This window comes from Ambystoma mexicanum, chromosome 8 (genome assembly GCF_040938575.1).
Source record: "Ambystoma mexicanum isolate Mex_15411 chromosome 8, UKY_AmexF1_1, whole genome shotgun sequence".
In the NCBI taxonomy this organism is placed as follows: domain Eukaryota; kingdom Metazoa; phylum Chordata; class Amphibia; order Caudata; family Ambystomatidae; genus Ambystoma; species Ambystoma mexicanum.
In genome coordinates, this window is record NC_090929.1 from 80,353,883 (window position 1) to 80,372,970 (window position 19,088).

Here is a 19,088-nt window from a genome sequence, read left to right on the forward strand (position 1 = left end):
GTTTTGTTTTAGGTGCTTCCTTTTCCAGAGAAACCATGATGTGGGCCTAGAATGGCTGTTGAACATAGGTAGGGACTTTGTAAGCCCAGCCGTGCAACCTCTAAAGTGGTTTGAACTAGTGTAGACCAGTTCCTGGCCATGGGCAGCACATATCACATCCTGTGGGGCGTTCTGGAGTGAGTGGCAGATTTAGGGACCAACCAGGTTTGTAGGTGACCTAACCCAAAACCCTGGTGTGACTAGAGAGCTTGCTTAGGCCAACCCCTGTGTGCGTGTGTGTGTGGCCAGAATTAGACGATACCCTGGGCCTACCCTAACTTCTGTCCAAATTGTCTTGAAGGGTAGATTAGTTTCTTACCTGCTCGAGTATTTCTGCTGTTTTCTTGCCATTTAGTTTTTAGAACCATATCTGGCCATACTGGCTGCACCCTGTGCCCTGGGCTGATCTCTGGTTGGAATTTCTGGCTGCTAGCCATCTTCTCTGGCCTCCTCTGCCCTCCTGCTGGCTTGTTTTGTGCGCTGTGGTAGGCCATCCGTGCTTGGACCATCTCCAGGCTGTTTTACCACCAGTTGACTGCTGGGGTTGTCCCACCTTGCTGCCGGTCACTGCTGTTGCCTGTAAGGGTGTTCAGACTCCAACACACCACCTCATCTGCTATTCAGGACTGTCCTGGTTAACCTCCACCCAAGTCTTCGTTGTTGGGACAGTTTTCTGTGGCTGGACGTGCCTCCTTTGTTGCCCAAGCTGCCAGAACCTGCTTTGCCTGCTTCTCCTGCCTTTTCAGAATCATCATCACTGCTGATTTTGCCTCTAGCTTGAAGGACTCACTCCTAGAAAGGACACTTGTTCTTCTCTTCTGTCTTGTGGGTCATCGTTGGTGTGGGGTTCAAGCTGCTGGGTGTTCGGACCCTGTAAACCGCTTCTGCAAAAGAAGACTTATGTTCACCGGGTTGTTTGGGGCATCCTGAACTGACTTTTCGGGAACCATCAGCATGTGTACCTACTTCTGGGCCCCGAGTTGGTGGATTGGTCTTGATACTTAACCCCAGAAGTCTCCTTGGTCTGTGGATGACTCTTTTTGCAAGCGAGATTCATTGGTTTCCGTTGGTGTTGAATCCTACTGTGTTGTATCTCCTCTCGGGTCCGAGGGTTCTCGAACGCATGTCTGGGGCTCTTCCCAAGGGTCCCCCCTGTCATGACCTGGGGTTGTTTGCCACCAACTCTGCACCTCTTGAGTAAAACTGTGACTTACCTGCCTTTCCCCATATATGCTGGCTGCCTACAGACTTTGTCCTGTTTATTTCTATGGGAACATTTACTCATCTGAAATTCCTCAAAAGTGAATTAATGGGTACTGTATGGAAGGGAAGGTCTTCAAGGCCCACTCCCCTGCATTCTCATCAATGTACAGACTATTACTCGTCCAGCAGCCGCCCATGCGCCTATGGCCAGGGATGCAGGATGGCTGCGGGTCGACATGTGGCTGCAACACGCAGCCAGCAGCATGATGCCAGACTCCATTTTGTGGCATGCTTAGACTCCATTTTGAACATAATAACTTAGGCCTCACAAACACAAGCAGTCTGCAGGGCTGGAGCTCTCTCCTCCTGACCCTCGCCCTCCTCCCCTCTGCATCCCTGCTGCAGGCCTGTTCTCACAGGAGATTAGGCGCGAACTAGTCACATGACAAACACTGTATCTTTCACCTTCCGCAGTCCATCAATTACCTGCAGATGACCGGGCTGAAACTGGGGTTTTGAGAAAAACAAGCCATTTCCATAAAACTTGTCCTGTCGTCTTGCAGAACCCACACTTATGACATATGCTGTGGATAACCCCCAACCTTGTTCCCCGTTTGAAGTGCCAGACACATATGCCAAGCCCGTGTGCCACCCTGTTTCACCCATGCAGCTGACCAATCTGAAGGAACGATAAAATTGCTTCTAGTCCATGAGATTGATTGTACAAATAGAAATAAAATTACCCTCACCCATCCCAGATCGCACACAGCACCATCAAGTGTATTTTTAAGCCTTTCATTACTAAGCAAGGATTACTGGTTGTTACAGACTACTCAGAGCAATGTATGATATCAATACATACTCAATGATTTTCTAAGATGTGTGATTGCAAATGTATTCAATTAAGTATTGCAATATGTATGGTGTAATATGATGTGTGCCTACTGTATAATAGTGTGTCCTTTGTAGCATACGAGTAACCTCTGAGTGTTGAATCATGCACATCTTATTGTACGCAGAATGTTGCACACCTTTTAATGTACCAATGCTCACACTAACCTATTTCTACCTCGTTTGAATGCATGCTCTGTGTGTGCCCCCACAACATAAATAATGCACGGCCCAACATGCTTCGGATCCTTTTCTTCCCTCTCATGTACCACCACGTGCACAGCCCACATCTTCCTTCCCCCTCTGGCCGGGCTGAGATGTGAAGCCCTAGCCCAGTGAATGATGTGATACTACAATTGTAACCGCTCACCCCTTCTGCTGAGCCTGCACCACGCATGCACCCTCCCCTCAGCCCCCTATCTCACGGCGCAACTCTGAATTTGCCATGCAGCCCCAGACTCCGGTTAATGAAATATGGGCAATAAGCCCCTCATCTTAATCTTAATATGCCTTTTGAAGTAAGAATACATACCCCTCATCAAGTGTACCACCCCAGCTCACTCCAGACCCCTGACCCCCTGTGTGGCAATATATTCTTCTCACAATGACAAACAATAAATAATTACCTCAGGGGATCTAACAGAATGGTTGATGAATGTGACACCATAATCTTACGAGTAATTTTGCCACCTGGACCCATGTATTCTCACTTTTATTGTTCAGGTCAAATGTTTAGTAATATGGCTCTCATGTGTTAAATTAGATGATGGTCAAGGTATGTGTGGCCACAAGGGCAACTGCTATGTAGCATAAATTGTAATAGCTCGGACATCATCTGTCCCTGCGCTCCACCCCGAAGAGCCCAGCTGACCCGCGCATCCCGCACTGGCACCACGTGGGCCTCCACCAATCCTAGAGCACCGGACATACATATTACATAGTATCTAGTCTTCATCATTCAATTCCCACGACTTATGTGCCCCCTATAGATTGTCTCATCGATGACATGTTTTTGTAATAAATATTTATGTTTTTCTACTGTCTGGCAGAGCGCTCTCTGAGTTTGCAAAGTTCTCTGCTTGTCCTATATTGGTTTGGATAAACTTCTAATTTTTGACTTCACCCGCACTTGGTCTTGGTCTCATTCCCATCTGGGGTGTATCCATTATTGACTATCACTGGGGAGTTGTAAATGCCTTTGTGGGGGACGCTCACTTTCAGTACTTAACACCCCTCAACATTTTGGCTGCGTCCAGTGAGATTTTAGGCCAAATTTTATCATTTTTACTTGCACTTGTGATTTTATATGTATTTTTAAAGTCATGTCTTGCATCGCTAGTATTGTGAAGTTCTGATTACACTACTTCTAGTGAAAATGGGCCTCATCACAAGTGGGCGGTATCCCGGCAGTATTAACGCCGGGATACCGCCTGGGCTAATAACGTTACCACCACCCGGCCCGGCGCTATTAGTGCCGGATCAAGGGTTGGGGGCGTTAATGGGTATTCCCCATTCCCCATTGGGTCCCTGGGACCCAATGGGACATTTTTCAGCGCAATTAGCGCACGCTAATAGCGCTGCGCTAATTGTGCTTGAAAATGGGCATTAAATTGGTGCATTTACCCCCAGCTTAGAGCTGAGGGTACTGGGGGTAAATGCTGCCAGACTCGTGATTGGACGGACCCTTAAATGTGGCAGTAATAGCGTTACAGCCGCATTTAAGGGCTACCGCCCAACTCGTGATGAGGTCCAATGTATCTATTTCCCCTGCACTCGCTGCTGCGATCTATGTGTGATCTGCAGGTCGCAGGTTCAAATCCTGGCAAGGCCAACTCAGCCTTTCATCCTTCCGAGGTCGATAAATGAGTACCAACTTCGGCTGGGATGATATATGTATGTAAATATGTTCTCTGTAAAGCACTTTGGCTTAAGGCGCTATATAAATAACACATCATTATCATTGTTATCATTACAGGTGTCCTGTCTTTTGGCTGCCGCTGCCTTTGGTTTAGAAATGTTCCCCCTATAGGCCCTTCACTGATTGAGGTGCTCATTTGTATTTTCCAAATACTATGTCCTAGAGGTCTCGAAACATTGTGACTGTTGACGTTGGCATTGTGATCCTGTAATAGCTATTTTAACTGGGTGTTTTAATGGCTGGTTTCCTTAGCTTCCCACTCTTTGTCCCTTTCTGCAATGTGCATATAATATGGCAGTGGACATACAATGGATTATAGGGGTGTGTTGTGTCTTGTGACAATACATTGTTATTAGAACTACACTATGCAATTTTCACTCTGTTTTTTTTACTTGTAGCACTTATTTAACCAATAGAGTTGTATATGTGTACCTTAACAAAAGGTATATTTACAGTATACCAGTGTGTTGTATTTTCTATGGTTGTTTGTGTGGGTTAATTGTACCCCTGTGTTAGCCTACTTACCCTCCCTTGAGTTAAGCCTGACAGCTTTACCTCGCTACTTACCTAAAGAGAGGCTTGGCTTCCCTTTGGGTTGGGTGTACTTTCCAACCTTAAGGTTAGTAGTTGTACAGCCCTCAGAGAGTTATGCAAAAAATCTCCACCAGTAACCGTGCAGAAGCTGCCCTCGTAGAGAGCCTATAGAGGGCATTATACTCAAAATTAGGGCAGAGAATAAGTCAAAGAAATCTTACTCTCAAAGACATAAATAAATGCTTTAAATATAGCCAAAGAAGCGCAGTGTTCAGAGATCCAACATGCTGAGAAATTACCTTGGTATTTAAAAATCATAGCAACAAAGTTGCCATAACAATACTTTCCCTTTATCGGTTATACAATACACATTGAATCCCCAGATATTCATCATCCCATGGGGCCAGAAAAGCAAACAGATTAATTAGGTTTCTAGGTTTAAATTTCGAGGCAGCCAATTATTATCAAAGGTAGCTCCCAGCACGCTGGCCTATTCCCCATAACGTTTGCAGGCTGTGTTTCTAATGACTCATTACCTGACTGGTTCCCGTGTAAAAGGCATGGGCTCCAATAGAACCCATCCCAAAAGGGAACTAAGGGACCTTTACATCAGGTTTCCACCGCTTCTTCCATCCAGCACTAATTCTCCGTTTCCCAGGAACCTTCCGGATGGTGGTGGCTGTGAGCAAAACATGTTGCAGGGAGACCATAGCAATCTGTGTATAACTTTGGTCCACGTATCCTTTGTTAAAAGTCGCTACAGCTGCACCGCGCCAGAATTCTCTATCTTCCCCTAATGTTAAGCAAACTCTAGTCTTTAGGATTTATTCTATGGCGACCTTTAAACCTGGGACAAAAAGGGGCACTGTGAATGGAGGTACCCAGTTGTTGGAGGAACAAGTGAGCCGTGAATTGGTTTCAGATGGCTGATAGACTGTTAAGTAGGTCTGTTTTAGGTGGCTGAAGTGAGATCCAAGCAGGAGCTGTGTCACGGTCCTCCCACCATAACGGAAGCCAAGAAATGGTGACACTTCCAACTTGAAGGCTAGCCCACTAAGCCAAGGTGTTAGTACTTCAACTTCTGAGGGAGGTCAACACAGAAGGGGAGATACTAAGGTGCAACCACAAGAACCTGAAAGAGCTGAGCCACATATATCCTTCTTGGGACACTGATCAGAATTCAGGACGGACATAGACACCCTTAGCACTTAAGAGGTTGACCAATGGCTGTCTTGAATCAGGCTCTCAGCCAAAGATAAGGCCACACAGTGTCCTTGTTGTATTGTAATCACTGGTGACTTATTGATGATGGAGATGAGGCCACATTGACTCTGGAGGGCTTCTCAGTGGTCTCAGTAACCAGAGCTCTGGCATGGATATCGAAGGGGTGCACTCTGTGATGGGGCCCAGCCATGGATATGAAAGGGGTGCATTCTGTGATGGGGCCATGACTCGATATTGAAGGGGTGCATACTGTAAACTGTGATTTGTGATCAGGCAGAGAGATGCAAGGCATCTGCTGAAGACATCTTAACCTCAACTGCTCTCTTGACTAAATATCAACTGGCCGGCAATTAAAAATGCCAACTATAATATTTATGATCATGGTGTAGATTGCTCATTAGATCTATTAGGCATGCATGAAACCTGGTTTAATGAGACTACTCTTCTGTATTATACAGCTTTGATGCCCCGTCATTACAAGATCTTTTGTGCCATTTGAAATTGACAGAGGGGAGAGTAGCAGCAATAGTGCAGGACAATATTCCTGTGTGACAATTTGAGGTTCCCACTTTACATAATATGGGACCATGTTAATTTCCTGCTGATTGCCAGGTACTGTTATTTTAATGGTTATTATTTACCGACACACAACATCTTCTGCATTTTTTGAAGAATGTTTAGTTACAGATTTATTGACCAAAATATCATCCTTAGTGATTTTTGGAGAGTTTGGCGTATGCGTCTATCTCCCCTTGCAATCTTATACTAAGGAAGTTGTAGACTCCCTGGCCGCCTTTGGCCTAGCATTTGTAATTATGAACCAACGTAAAGCAGCTGCAATACTGTTGATCAGATGTGTTCTCCTCTCAAATTGGGAATACTGAAATCCAGCCACTTGTACCGCTGGACCACTTCAGCAGTATGTTCCAAATTCCACAGAGATGTCATGCTCGTACTGATTAAACACCCAGAAAAAGTATTCGCACTTGTTCTTCGAAACAGGATGATCCTCAATGTCTCGCTCCCTTTTGTTAGGCTGCCTGAGAGAGAAATAAACATGAGGGGGCTCAAAATGTTCTCTAGGATCCTAACGATTAACTCCAGTATGTCTTGCATGTGGGCTGCCCCTGCTAAAGGGATAATGTAATGTAAAGTGGTCTTATTGAGGACCCTTCTGCCAATAATGTTTGCTTTCCTGCACATGGCTCTGTAAGAAATAAGGGTAGGGTATGTTAGATAGCGGGAAGGCAGATGCAGAAGAGTTTGGTGTTGATGGATGCAGTTCAGAAGTACCCGTTATCTGTATATCGATATGAACATCTCTATGTTCTATGTGGTTGGTACCGACCAGGCAGGTTAGCCATACGGGCAGCCCTTGGATTGTGGAGTGCAGACATTAACAACATGGTTGTTAACAGAAGATGGTTAGGGTCTGAAACTGTTAATTACACTATACCTAGGAGGTTGTCGGTAGGAGGTGTAAGGATGCAAGATTTTAGTAGTGAGGAATTTTTGAGGGATGAGGGGAATGGAGATTGGGTGCGAGGGTGTTGTCACTGCCTGGCTCTTGGTGGTAGATTTCGCTGAGATTAAAGGTGCGGACATGTACCACGCAGAAGAGGCTAACACCAGCGCTAAAATCTAGCAAATAATTCCTGGTACAGCAAAAATGTACCATCTCTTTGCACTTTATGACATAATTCAGAAAGTAAGTGGTGCATAAAATATTATCCTACTGCCAAAACTCTGTTTTAATCAGCCCTTTGTGGTTATGAGCAGGCAATAAAGAATGCTAAGAAAAAGCATCCCTCAACAAACGTTAAGTTGAATTGTTAGAATTCTAACTTCCCCAAATTCTTCCCCAACTTTGGTCACATAATCTAAGGATCTATGCAATTCTTTAGCACTATTCTTAATGAGAAATCAATTCCTTACTTTCAGATATGATTTATTAGGAGTATGGTCATGGTCGTCATTCCTTGTCCAATCTGCCCATTCCTCAAACTGATAATTCCCTTGATTTTTGTCCTGCTTTTCCCGTCACAACTAATGAAGAGTTTCTAGTGACTGTGCATAAATGTAATCCCTCCCGATTAGCATTCGATACTTGTCCGGATACATTTTTGGAACATATCGCTAATATTCTTGTGCAAGACTTAACTTGCCGAGTGAATACCTTGGGTACATTGGGCTGTATTTTTCCTCAATTAAAGAAAGATGTGGCTATACCACTGCTAAAAAACTATTCTCTCTCGACCTGATAGAACTGAGCAATTTTCAACCAATAGCTCATGGTTAATTTGCAAAAATTCTTCCAAGGGTAGTTGTGGACAGGATGGACTTGTTTGCGGAATCCAATGGACTCAATCCTGTTTAATTTATATGTGATGCCTTTGGTCCATTTGATCTCATTCTTCGTCATGCAGTTGCATATGCACGCCCATGATGCTCAGATATTCCTGCATAATGATGGTGACAAATTTAATACTGCATCCAATTGTATGTGTTTATGTTATTCATTGATCTACGGGTGAGTGCCAACAGAGTGAGTGCCAACAGAATGGTACTACTACTTAGGCTTTGGCCTCTTTCTCTCATCTCTGGTCTACCTTCTTCTGGCCACCTTGCCTGGTCAAGTCACCTGTCCTGGTTCCAGTGGTCAGGGACCTTAGGGTAAAACATGATCCTGCCCTCTCTGTATCAACACATATTTCAAATTTGGTTCAATCCTGCCTCTTTCAGATTTAGATTTTGTGTAGAATTCTTTATTTTCTTTTACTTTCCAGCTAAGGTGGTTATTCTTGACAGTTTTATCTGACGCAGACTGGACTATTGTGACTAATTCCTTGCTGAAATATCGGAGTATCAGACTTCAACATGTTCAGAACCCTGCAACTAGGATAATAATGGGTTTGCATGGTAGGGAGCCTGTCTCTTCTGCTATCTGTTTGTTACACTGGCACCTGGTTGAAAAAATAAATAAGGTTCAAGACTACGCTAATAGTTTGATCATTCCATGCTTCCCTCCTTCCAGTTTGGGAGGCCAGGCCTTTTTGGTTAAGGCCAAAGAGCTCTGGAATACACTTCAGTTGCAGATTAGAAGTATCACACAACATTTTCCTTTTCAAAAAGTGTTAAAACACTGCTTTTCTCAGATTGATGTTCTTCTTTCATATCTCCATTTTCTCACAGCCAGCTACTGTCAGTACCAAGGTACGAATTTGGTGAAAGTTGAGCTTAATAAAATAAATGAATAAACAGAAATAGAAATATGTACTGGGGCTAGATTTCAGACGTCCTTAAAGAAAAACACTCAAAACTACATCCAGCGCTGTATACATTTGTGATGATGGCAAACAGAAACATATTACTTAGCAGTGCACAAAAAAAAAACTTTACATACCAACATTGTCTAATCAAACTATTTTGGCCCAGGCCCTGAAGAGGCTTTAATAAACAGATTCAGACCTCCCAGACTTATTGGGCTGTACGAGCTAAAAGACTGACCCACATTTCTATAGGGCTGAAGTATGGACTTACTTATCTTTCGCAGAACTACATTTAATTAAGAGCTCCCATAATGATGCTCACTTTGCCTCATGAAAAACAAGACCACCTGTTTTTTAGGCTCTACTTCCAGTTTTGTGGCAGGCACGATGTGTCTGTGCAAGGGCCCTTCAGATCAAAGTAAGGTGCTTATGATGTTTGGGGAAGGCTAATGCTGGTAAAACTGCAGATATATGCAACAGAACAAGAAGTCCCATCACAAAAGCAGAAGCTCTGCCTTACTAAAGATAGCTCTACTAATAGAGTTGTTATAATCACATAATATTACTTGGGCTGGCAGTACAAGGAGACTAGAAGAATGGATGGAGTTCCCCATCTATTCTTTCTTCTTGTAGAGGGAGTGACTTTAGTGAGGTGTGCACTATTTCTTAGTAATACTTCAAATTTAAAGTTTATGCATCATAGGCAGACGCGTCCTTTATGGAAAGTCCTTCAATAACCTTGGGCTGCAGCTACATTTTGTTGGAGTTCTAAAACTTACTAGTTCTGTCGATATAAAAATATAAACATGAAAATATTAATTAACTACTTCTGAATCACATAACTGTCCGCTCTTGTTCTTCGCCTGATGACATAACCATTAGTAGAATTAGACAAAATTATTTATCCAAAGTGGGCATGGGCCAGAAAAAGAACTACAAGCACTCCATTCCACACCAGAGCCAGAGGCAAGTCTCTGTCTCTGGTGAAACGCACAGCCATTCACTCACTCACTGAATCTTGTCAACTCATAAAGCCAGACTTCTACACATGTCCATGGGAGTCTTCTAGTCACTGGCCCCTGCTACAATAGGGCATCCTAAGCAGAGTCACAGACCTGAACTTTTGGATGGCGCGGCCCTTCCACAGGACCTTCCATTCCTTCATGCGGTCCTGCCATCGGAGACGCTGTGCACCCTCCTGCTTCAGGTCGGCCTCACTCAGATTGACGGCCAGCTTGGCAATGGCCCTGCGGTTGGCGAGAATGGCCTGGTTGATCATCTGGTTGTATGAAAGAAGGAAAATGGCATGGAGACAGAAGGAAAAGAAGTCAAGAAAAACACAAAAAAAGATGTTCAAGCACAATGGGCTAGTGTATTCTTTATGCTCACCTTTTGCACACAATGATCAAATGAAAAAAGAGGTTATTTTACAGCACTACCAGCCACAAAGACAGATTTAAAGCTTTGAAAACCAACTACTAAGTCGATAACTATCTCCTATAGACCATGAATTTAGCACTAAATTGGATATTTTGACGATTCCCAGGATCTCATCACTTCTCCCCAGAGGGGAGCTCTTCCCTGTGAGACTAGGGAGGTGAGCCAACATTCTCCCTAGGGGTGGAGGTGAGACCTCACAGGAAGAGACTCTCCTCTTGGGGATAGGAACTCCCATTGTATGAAGGACCCACCTAACCCTCTATACTATGAGGCCCTCAGGTCATCAGTACCTCAACCTAAACAGACCACTGTTTGCTATTGTAACACCTCTTCTCTGACTCAATTAAAACCCATAACCACTGAGAAGAGGAAGAGTGAAGGAAACATGAAGAGTACTGCATGGAAACCATGGTGGCAACAGTAAGACAGACATAAGTAACCACAGTTTAAGGGCGTTTATTGAACTGTGGCGTTGTGTCAAAGAAAGATGGCCTATACTAAAAAAAACTATTGCCACTCGCTACTTTTAAACAACAAAATGGGTGGTGGGCAATGATGTATATAACAAAAGAGTGTTTAGCAAAATGAAAGGTCCAAAAGGGTTTCGGTAGTTCAGGACTGCCGAACTGACATGCTCCTTTCACCACGTTGCATCACGGAACAAAGTGGAACAAATGGTAAGATTGGGAGCACCCCCATAAGTCTGTAGGCACCAGAAAGCAATTGGTTCCATGCCAGCAGGGCTTGGAGAGCAGTGTCCTTCATAATGGTGAGCTCTCTTCTTGTTTTTGTCTGAGGCCCCTACATCGGGTTCACCCGACTCTTTATAGCACTTTTTGCGTCAATAAATCTTCATCACAAGACGGGATTCCCTTTCCCTTGCTTTTACTTGGCATCCCTCTGTCAGGTTCACTTATATCCATGTAACACAGTCCGCTCACCTTTAAAAACATGCAGGATTTACTTTACTTTACCTTCCATTCGCATCCCTCCATCGGGCCTTTTTAACTCAATTCCTATCACTTGTCAAATACCTTCGATTGTACGAGGCATTTGTCTTGACCCCCGTATGACCACTTTGACTCTTTCTTCTGCCTCCTCTCTCGGGGCCTTCTGGTGTTTGCAGCTTTAGATACTCAAGTTTCACATCATTTCTTCAGGTTAGCTTTATATCTTGTTTCTCATTCGTCAAAGACTTTCGACTGTATGATGGATGCTCAAAATCATGCCTTTTCCCCCCGTATGACCCCTTTGACTGATCGTCCCCTCTTGCAATGCTTCTCATCACACGCGCAACCCCTGCATCCTTCACCATATTTCAGGTTACAATGTCTCTCACTCGCACTTCCACGAAACTCAGCGAGGACTTCAAACGCTTATCGCATCATGGAGGTACAGTTCCCTCTCCACACTGCGGTCTCCTCTCAAGTCGCAGGGCCAGTGTTTGGGCGGTTTTCTCCTCCTCCAGGTCTCTCAGGGTCTCTCCAGCCTGCTTGGTCTTTCTCCTACTTCTCGGCACCTTCCAGCATACCTGACTCGCTCTAAATGTGCCTTTGTTTTCCACCTTTTCTACTTCCTGGGAGAGGTAATTAGGTTCAGGTGTGCATAGTTGTAAAGGTAGGCCTGACTTTGCCTGGCCTCATTACTGGGACAGTGTGCTGTCAAAAGGAAGGAGTCTGTTTTCTGTGTCTGGCTGGCTTGTCTGTCAGTAATCTTTATCCTCCTGAACCCTCTCTTCCTCGTCTCAGTGATTACATGAAAAGGGGGTGGGGGGGTTTGGAAAGTCAGGAAATCTTGCACAGTAGGATGGGGAAGAGGTTTGAAAGGAAAGAGGGTACCGTGTCTCACCATCGGGTGCCCCTACTGTCGAGGAGTTCCCCCCTTCTCACCTTAGTCCGATCTTTGCTGGGTTTCTTGGTCGATGCCTTCTTGTGGACGGATAGGGTCTTGAATAAGGCTGCACGAGTCTCTTCCGACTCCAGCGTGCGTTCAAAGTTCCGGGATGCAACGATCCAGGAATCCGGGAAATTAAGAAAGTGCACTACACAGCACACGAGTCCAGGAAGTAAGAAGGAAAGGAGAGGGACTAGGAATGGAGTTAGTAGGGACAGAATCAGGGAAACAATACCACGAGCTACGGAGCACACGTCTGGTCGCTACTTCGCAATAGCATTGAGACGCGCAGAGCCGCGGGTGGCGTGGTCTATTAATAGAACATGCTACGTCCAACGTGTAGAGCAAGGGAGGTGTTTCACGCTGGCTGGCCATGTTGGGAGTACCAGGGAGTGTAAGCCCCGTTGAGACAGGACCAGGAAGTCCAAAAGGGGCGCGTTCTGTAGGTCATGACACCTACCCTGCTTCCCAAGGACCCCTCATCCAGGTGATCCTCCCGCACCGGCCCCCCAGGAACTGGATTCAACATAGCCGTGTCCTAGCCACCAGGATGACAAATCCCCAGGGATCAGCACCTGAGACACCCTCTGATTTCTCACAGTGCCAACAGGTTGGAATCCAATCATACTGGAAAGAAGAGTGAAAGAGTAATAATGATCACTCCTCTGTTAGAAACATACATCACAATTAACGGAGACCACCAGGGGACGCAGACAAAATGAGCCCTCTTTGTTCCTCAAACCCACATCGTCATGGCGGCGCAGAAGAGTTAAGCTGACCCCCGGAAAAAGCAAGCCAACTGCTGAGTGTGGAGCTATTCATTGGAGCAGTCCCCCCGAACAAGGTGCGGACTGGAATTCATTACCAAGGCCATGTTACAGCCGGCTTGAGTGCCTGTGAGAGCACCCTCCCCCGCCATGTTGACGGAACAGCAGATGGCAGATGGCATTCAACGAGAGCGTGTGATACAGGAGCCAGGCTTAGCCATAGCCTGGGAATCCGAGCAGGGATATGCGTGGTGCAAGGCAGATCGCACCTCCGCTGCGCAGCCAGCGCCATGAGAAGAGGAGCGAGAACGTCCTGGGGTGCTCATGCGCTCAGGGGGGTTGTGCAAAAAGCCCAGCTGAGCACAGAAGTGAAGGCCCCCGAACGAAAGAGGGAGGATAGAGGAGAATTAAAAAAGCTACTGAGTGAGGAACTTCTTGAGTGGGGATCTCATAAGGTGTACTCTCGCGACCCATATGTTAGTGCTATTAAGGTTGGCAATGGTTTTCTTATTTTATTATTTTATTCTTGTGTCGCAAGGATGTAGGTCAACACGGAGACATAGAGTCCCTCAGCTCCGTTTGTAAAGTAAGCAGTAGTTTGTGCCTACACCTCTTTGCGCCAAATTTCTGATGTAAATGAATAAAAGTACGTAGTCAAGTTTCTTCAAGTATATTTTCTTAATTTATTTGATATATGTTCTGCCCATATGAATGACACGTGTTTCGGCGTTTCATTAGCGCCTTTTTAAAGAGTCTCTTTATGAACCAGGATTTGCCAGAACCAAAACAGGACCCCCGATGCTTGAGGCATGAGCAAGAGAATTTTGTAGCCCAGATTTGAAAAAGGCGCTAATGAAACGCCGAAACACGTGTCATTCATATGGGCAGAACATATATCAAATAAATTAAGAAAATATACTTGAAGAAACTTGACTACGTACTTTTATTCATTTACATCAGAAATTTGGCGCAAAGAGGTGTAGGCACAAACAAACTACTGAGAATTAAAAAAGGGAAGTAATTCTTTATAAATACAGTGGAAATAGCACAGAGGGAGCAGAGGCAAGGCATCGGAGCCCCAGCCGGGGGGACCATGCACACACCAGGCAAGCGGCACCACCCCCGGAAGGCCGGCGTTCAGCAAAGACAGAGTAGCAGACACCGGTCGGACCTGGCACAACAGTGACGGCCTGAGAGAGGTTACTCACACAGGTTTAGCCCAGGAAGGGAGGAATATTCGCTGACAGTGCAGCACATACGGGCTGGGAGCAGCAGAGAGAACCAAGCAAAACTTGGCATCCTAGGGCCCGGTCGCAACACTCCCCACCCCCCTCATCAGCCGGTGGCTTCGACTAATGCCTGCACTAAAGGCTGACATGCTCACAGCACACCCCGGCCCTACGTGGCCAGAAGCACCTAAGCAAACCATGGGCTGGCCTGGCGGTGTGCTGCAAGAGGCAGATTCATATAACAGGGCAGGGCAACGGCCACTATCCTGGGCAACAAAAAGCCTTAATTAGAAGCACCCTCCTTTGAGCCACAGAGATACATCAGAAGCGGGCACCACAGGAGCACTAACATGTTCGTGGACCAGGCTCCCTGAAAGGTGTGCCAAATTCTCTCAAAATCACCTCAGACGAGTCTAAGAAAAGCATGCAGCGGGCCCCAAAGCCGAAAGAAGGGCCGAAAGTGCAAAGCAGGTCACTACAGTAGCTTGCTTGTGTGAACAGGGGTTTTTGTCCAGCAACGTACATTGGTCGGAAGTAGAGACCCACGCTTGGGACCCAAACCACGGGGCTCACCTGGAAAACACTGCAAGCATGCAAAGCAAAGTTTTGGTCCACGCTTGCAGCAAAGTCGAAAGAACAATAAAAGCTAAAGAACAAACCCACTATCAGCGCGGCCTGCCATAAGTGATAAATGTCAGGTGGTCTGAATCCTGCAACCGCATACAAAACCCAAGAGTTACACTGTGCAGGAGCAATCATGGTGCCACCCCTCCCCACACCCAATAGAGCTGCCGAGCATCCCATGAGCGGACCAGGAAGCTTCCACGAAAGCAGACATCAGGATGCTCCTGGAGGAAAAGAGATCCTTGAGAGGCAGCATGACTACTACGTTAGGGCCCTGCAAGACAGAGTTGACAAAACGGAGGACAAAGTGGAAGCCTTGGAAAATTATCAACAGTCAAGCGACCTGGTGGCAATGAGAATAGAAGGCTGTTTCTAGGAATTGGAGCAGAAGAATGTGGATCTCACAGCGAAGGTCGATGATCTTGAGAACAGGGAGAGAAGATCCAATATTCGCATTCAAGGCCTCAAGGAAGCCCCAAATGAAACCACAGAAAGTCTGGAAAGGCAAGTAAAAGCCTTAGTCAACCCTCTCTTCACCTCCCACCTCACTCCGGATCTGGAGTTTGAAAGAATACATCGGGCGGGAGGTCCCCCCAAATGGGCCGAGATCAGTTCTAGCTAAGTGCCACCACTAACGGAAAAAAGTGGAAAATGTGCAGAAAAAGAGAGAATGCGACCACACTGACTGAGGGCTCGCGAGTTAAGATCTATCAGGAACTCGCAGCCACCACCCTCTCCAAAATAAGAGACCTGTTGCCCACTCACTACGTGGCTATGGGAGCAAAGAATCTGCTACAGATGGGGATTCCCATTCGCACTATCCTTTAAACATGGCAACAAAGAAGATAGGGTAGTGTCAGCGGAGAAAGAGAATGGTGTCCTGCAAAGTCTAACGGGGGGGGAGCAGGGGCAGCTGAAATGGAGGAACTTCTGTTGTCCTCAGAACCATCAAGAAAGCCAACGGGACCTTCGCCCAAGAGGGGGCGAACCAAGGGCACAAGGAAGTTTAAAAGGTTCAACACGCCATGAAGGGCTGGAGTAGATCCACTGGTCAAGGGCAGAAGTAACACCACTTTTTACTGTTTTTTGTTTCTTTCTTCCTGTGAACCTCTTCTAAAGAAAGTGAGGAGTCAAGCGCAAGGGGCAAAGCTGCAAAAGTCAGCCAAAAATTCACACATTATGAACAATTTAGTTATGGGTTTGGGGAAGTCCCCCTTAATGTGGCCCCATGGTTCTTACTAGGGTGTCTCCAACTAGAAGGGAGTTGCATTGTTCCCTTGGTTTTTGGGAGTCTAGGGGGGGTTGCAGGGGGAATGAAGGGTCAGAGATCAGGTACCATGGGTCTTCAGCATGACGCGCACTTCCATAATATGGCACATAGAGCAATGACAAGGGTAATGATCATGGGGAGATGAAAGCCACGTCAACCAATCGAGATGAAACACTATGCGCCGTGTCAATTCAAGGTACGAATGCAGCTATATATGAGCATTGCCAGTAGATAACCCAATGTCTAACAATTCAGTTTGGTTTGGGTCTTTGAATGTAAAAGGTCTTAATTCACCCCAAAAAAATCCATGCTGTTGTGGGCATTCATCCAGTCTGGCTTGGATGTCCCTTTTTGTGCAGGAAACCAAGTACAGGCGGGATGAGGAGTACACCTCAAAAGGGAGACAATTTGGGGGCGCCATCTGGGCTTCCGGACCAGTTAAGATGTCTTTCTGACAAAGGAAGAGCTGGAGAGTGCCCAAGAAGGCCAACCGATCCCAGCACTGTCATACCTCCAATTAAAGAGTGTGCTTACAGATCAGCGGTGGAACAAACTACTGCAGAGGCCCCTTACCCCCTTTCAATGCGTGCTCAATACACATATGGGCTCTAGAGGTTTAATTGCTAAGCTGTATGGGGCTCTACTAGACAGAGGGCACCTGATGGAGCCACCCACCCAAGCGTGATGGGAAAAGGACCTGGGATGGGAGAATACCTTTAGAGGGTTGGCCACGGTTTACAGAACAGTCTGGAATTCTACAATTTCGGTCCAATATAAAATGCACAACAGTAGACTGCTCACGCAATGGTATCTCACACCCCAAAGACTAGCAAACATGTACCCGGGGATAAGCCCTTATTGCTGGCGTAGATGCCCACAGATCAGTTCTTATTGGCACCATTGGTGGGACTGCCCCAAAGTGCAAATTTACTGGAAGGAAATCTTGGGGTGGATACATGACAGAGGGAATAGGTAGAGTGCTGAACCCAGTCCTGGTCCTGTTTGGGGTGCGTTAGTTGAGGACCAATATCTGGTATTGCCCCACATGCCCAGAAACCTGCTTTTTGCAGCACAGGTCTGCCTGACCATACGCTGGAAAACATACAAATCTGATTGTAACTGTTTATGGTCATCAGAGGGGCGCTTGTTGCCAGGGTTGTGCCCAGACGGTGGAGGGGTAAAAGGAAAGTGCTCAGACTAGCACGAATTTGGCACCTATATCGCTTCAGTTTGTTTTCTCATTTATGCTGGCTGGCAACTGTGATGCATTGTAATTTTTGGCATATGTTGAACAATCTTCAATAAAATCGTATTTAAAAAAAAAAAAAGAAACATACATAACTGGGAAGTGTTGGAACCATGGAGTATTGAAGAACACTTCATGGAGACTGAAGGACAATGATCCTCCGCTGGGGCAGACCCAGAAAGATTGCATATAAATTGAATAAGGACTTGCAAAAAGGGGAAGCCAATGTTGAGCAGGTGTAGCCTGGGAAGCTCAAACCTGGGAGAGGGAGACCTGTGGAAGCAGTCTGGTCCTCAGTCGAGCGGACGTGGTAAAGCAAAAGGAAAAGCAGTCCAGGAGCTGGCAGCGAGCCAACTCATGTGAAGGTCTGGAAGATTCAGGTGTTGGCATGACCTCGAGGTGGTGGACTGCACGGTCTGCAAACTGCGCCGAGATCGCCGAGCAGAGAGCTCCGCAGAGCTGCAGAGAAGCATAGAAAGCAGAAGAGAGAAACGCTGGGAGCGTTTACCAGCCTACAGTAAGCCTGCAACCCCAGGAAGAACCAGTGACGCCGACCAGTCAAAACAAAGGTAACGGGAGCGGCATGAGACCCGGGAGGGGACTGGGCACAGAGAAGGCAGTAACAAATGTCCCTCCTTACAGTAATTGGGAAAACACTGAAGCAAGTCAAGAATATAACGGGAGTCATATCCCTCGTCTCAGTAGCTGGAAAAAAGAGTAAAGAACTAAAGTAAGCCAAGAGTACTACAGGACTGGTGACACTCATCCCAGTCCCAGAATATGAAGATTACGAAACGTCTAGGGCACAGCAAAGCAGTGAGAACCAGATTAGACACCGAACCCAGTCCCAGAAAGAACGGACAATGTGAAAAAAAGCCCAGAGAAGGTAAATGGGAGGCACGGGCGGACCAGAAGGGACAAAGGGATAGTTAGAAGGTCTCTGCTTAGCCCCTGGTTAACTTGTGATATGAACATTGTTAATAGTGCCCCTGACCCCCAAAGTGAAGATCTGTACAGCCGAGGAGAGCTTCCTTGTCTCAGTGGTAGCCCCAAGGCCACTGAACCTCAAAGTGAAGATTTATGCTTCTGAGGAAAGCTTCCTTGTCTGAGTGGTAGCCCCAACACCACTGACCCTCAGAGAGATGTGTGCATCCGAGAAAAGTATTTTCATCACAGTGGCAGGATTGGTCTCGGGGTCCAACGCCACTGAAGCAGACATCCAAGGAAATCTTCCATTGCACAGTGGACTTGGGACTTTGCTAATACCGTGATAAAATGGTAAAACAAAGATCAAGTTGAAAGACATGGAAAATAACTTTCAAACACCAGGCGAAGGTTGTCATTCTCCTGGAGAAGAAACCAAAGTCTTTGAATATACTCAGGAGATGCCAGGGCCAGGGAGTCATTCCCACTGGCTTTGTGGTGAACTATATTGGAGGGTACAGACCAATACCAGGAGACAGGACCCATTCTCCTGACCCCGAAAGTTGTGTTGCACAAAGGTGTTGGTGGAACTACAAGCCAGGGGAAGGGAGTAATTC

General features: G+C 46.1%; 1 protein-coding gene across 1 annotated transcript in view; it reads right to left on the bottom strand.

Annotated features, from left to right (window-relative positions):
* CCDC180 (coiled-coil domain containing 180) overlaps positions 1-19,088 on the bottom strand; it is a 728,974-nt gene that overhangs the window by 513,919 nt on the left and 195,967 nt on the right. The window contains exon 9 of the mRNA XM_069609330.1: positions 10,194-10,357. Coding sequence (XP_069465431.1) covers positions 10,194-10,357 — 164 coding nt within the window. The remainder of the gene's footprint in view (positions 1-10,193; positions 10,358-19,088) is intronic.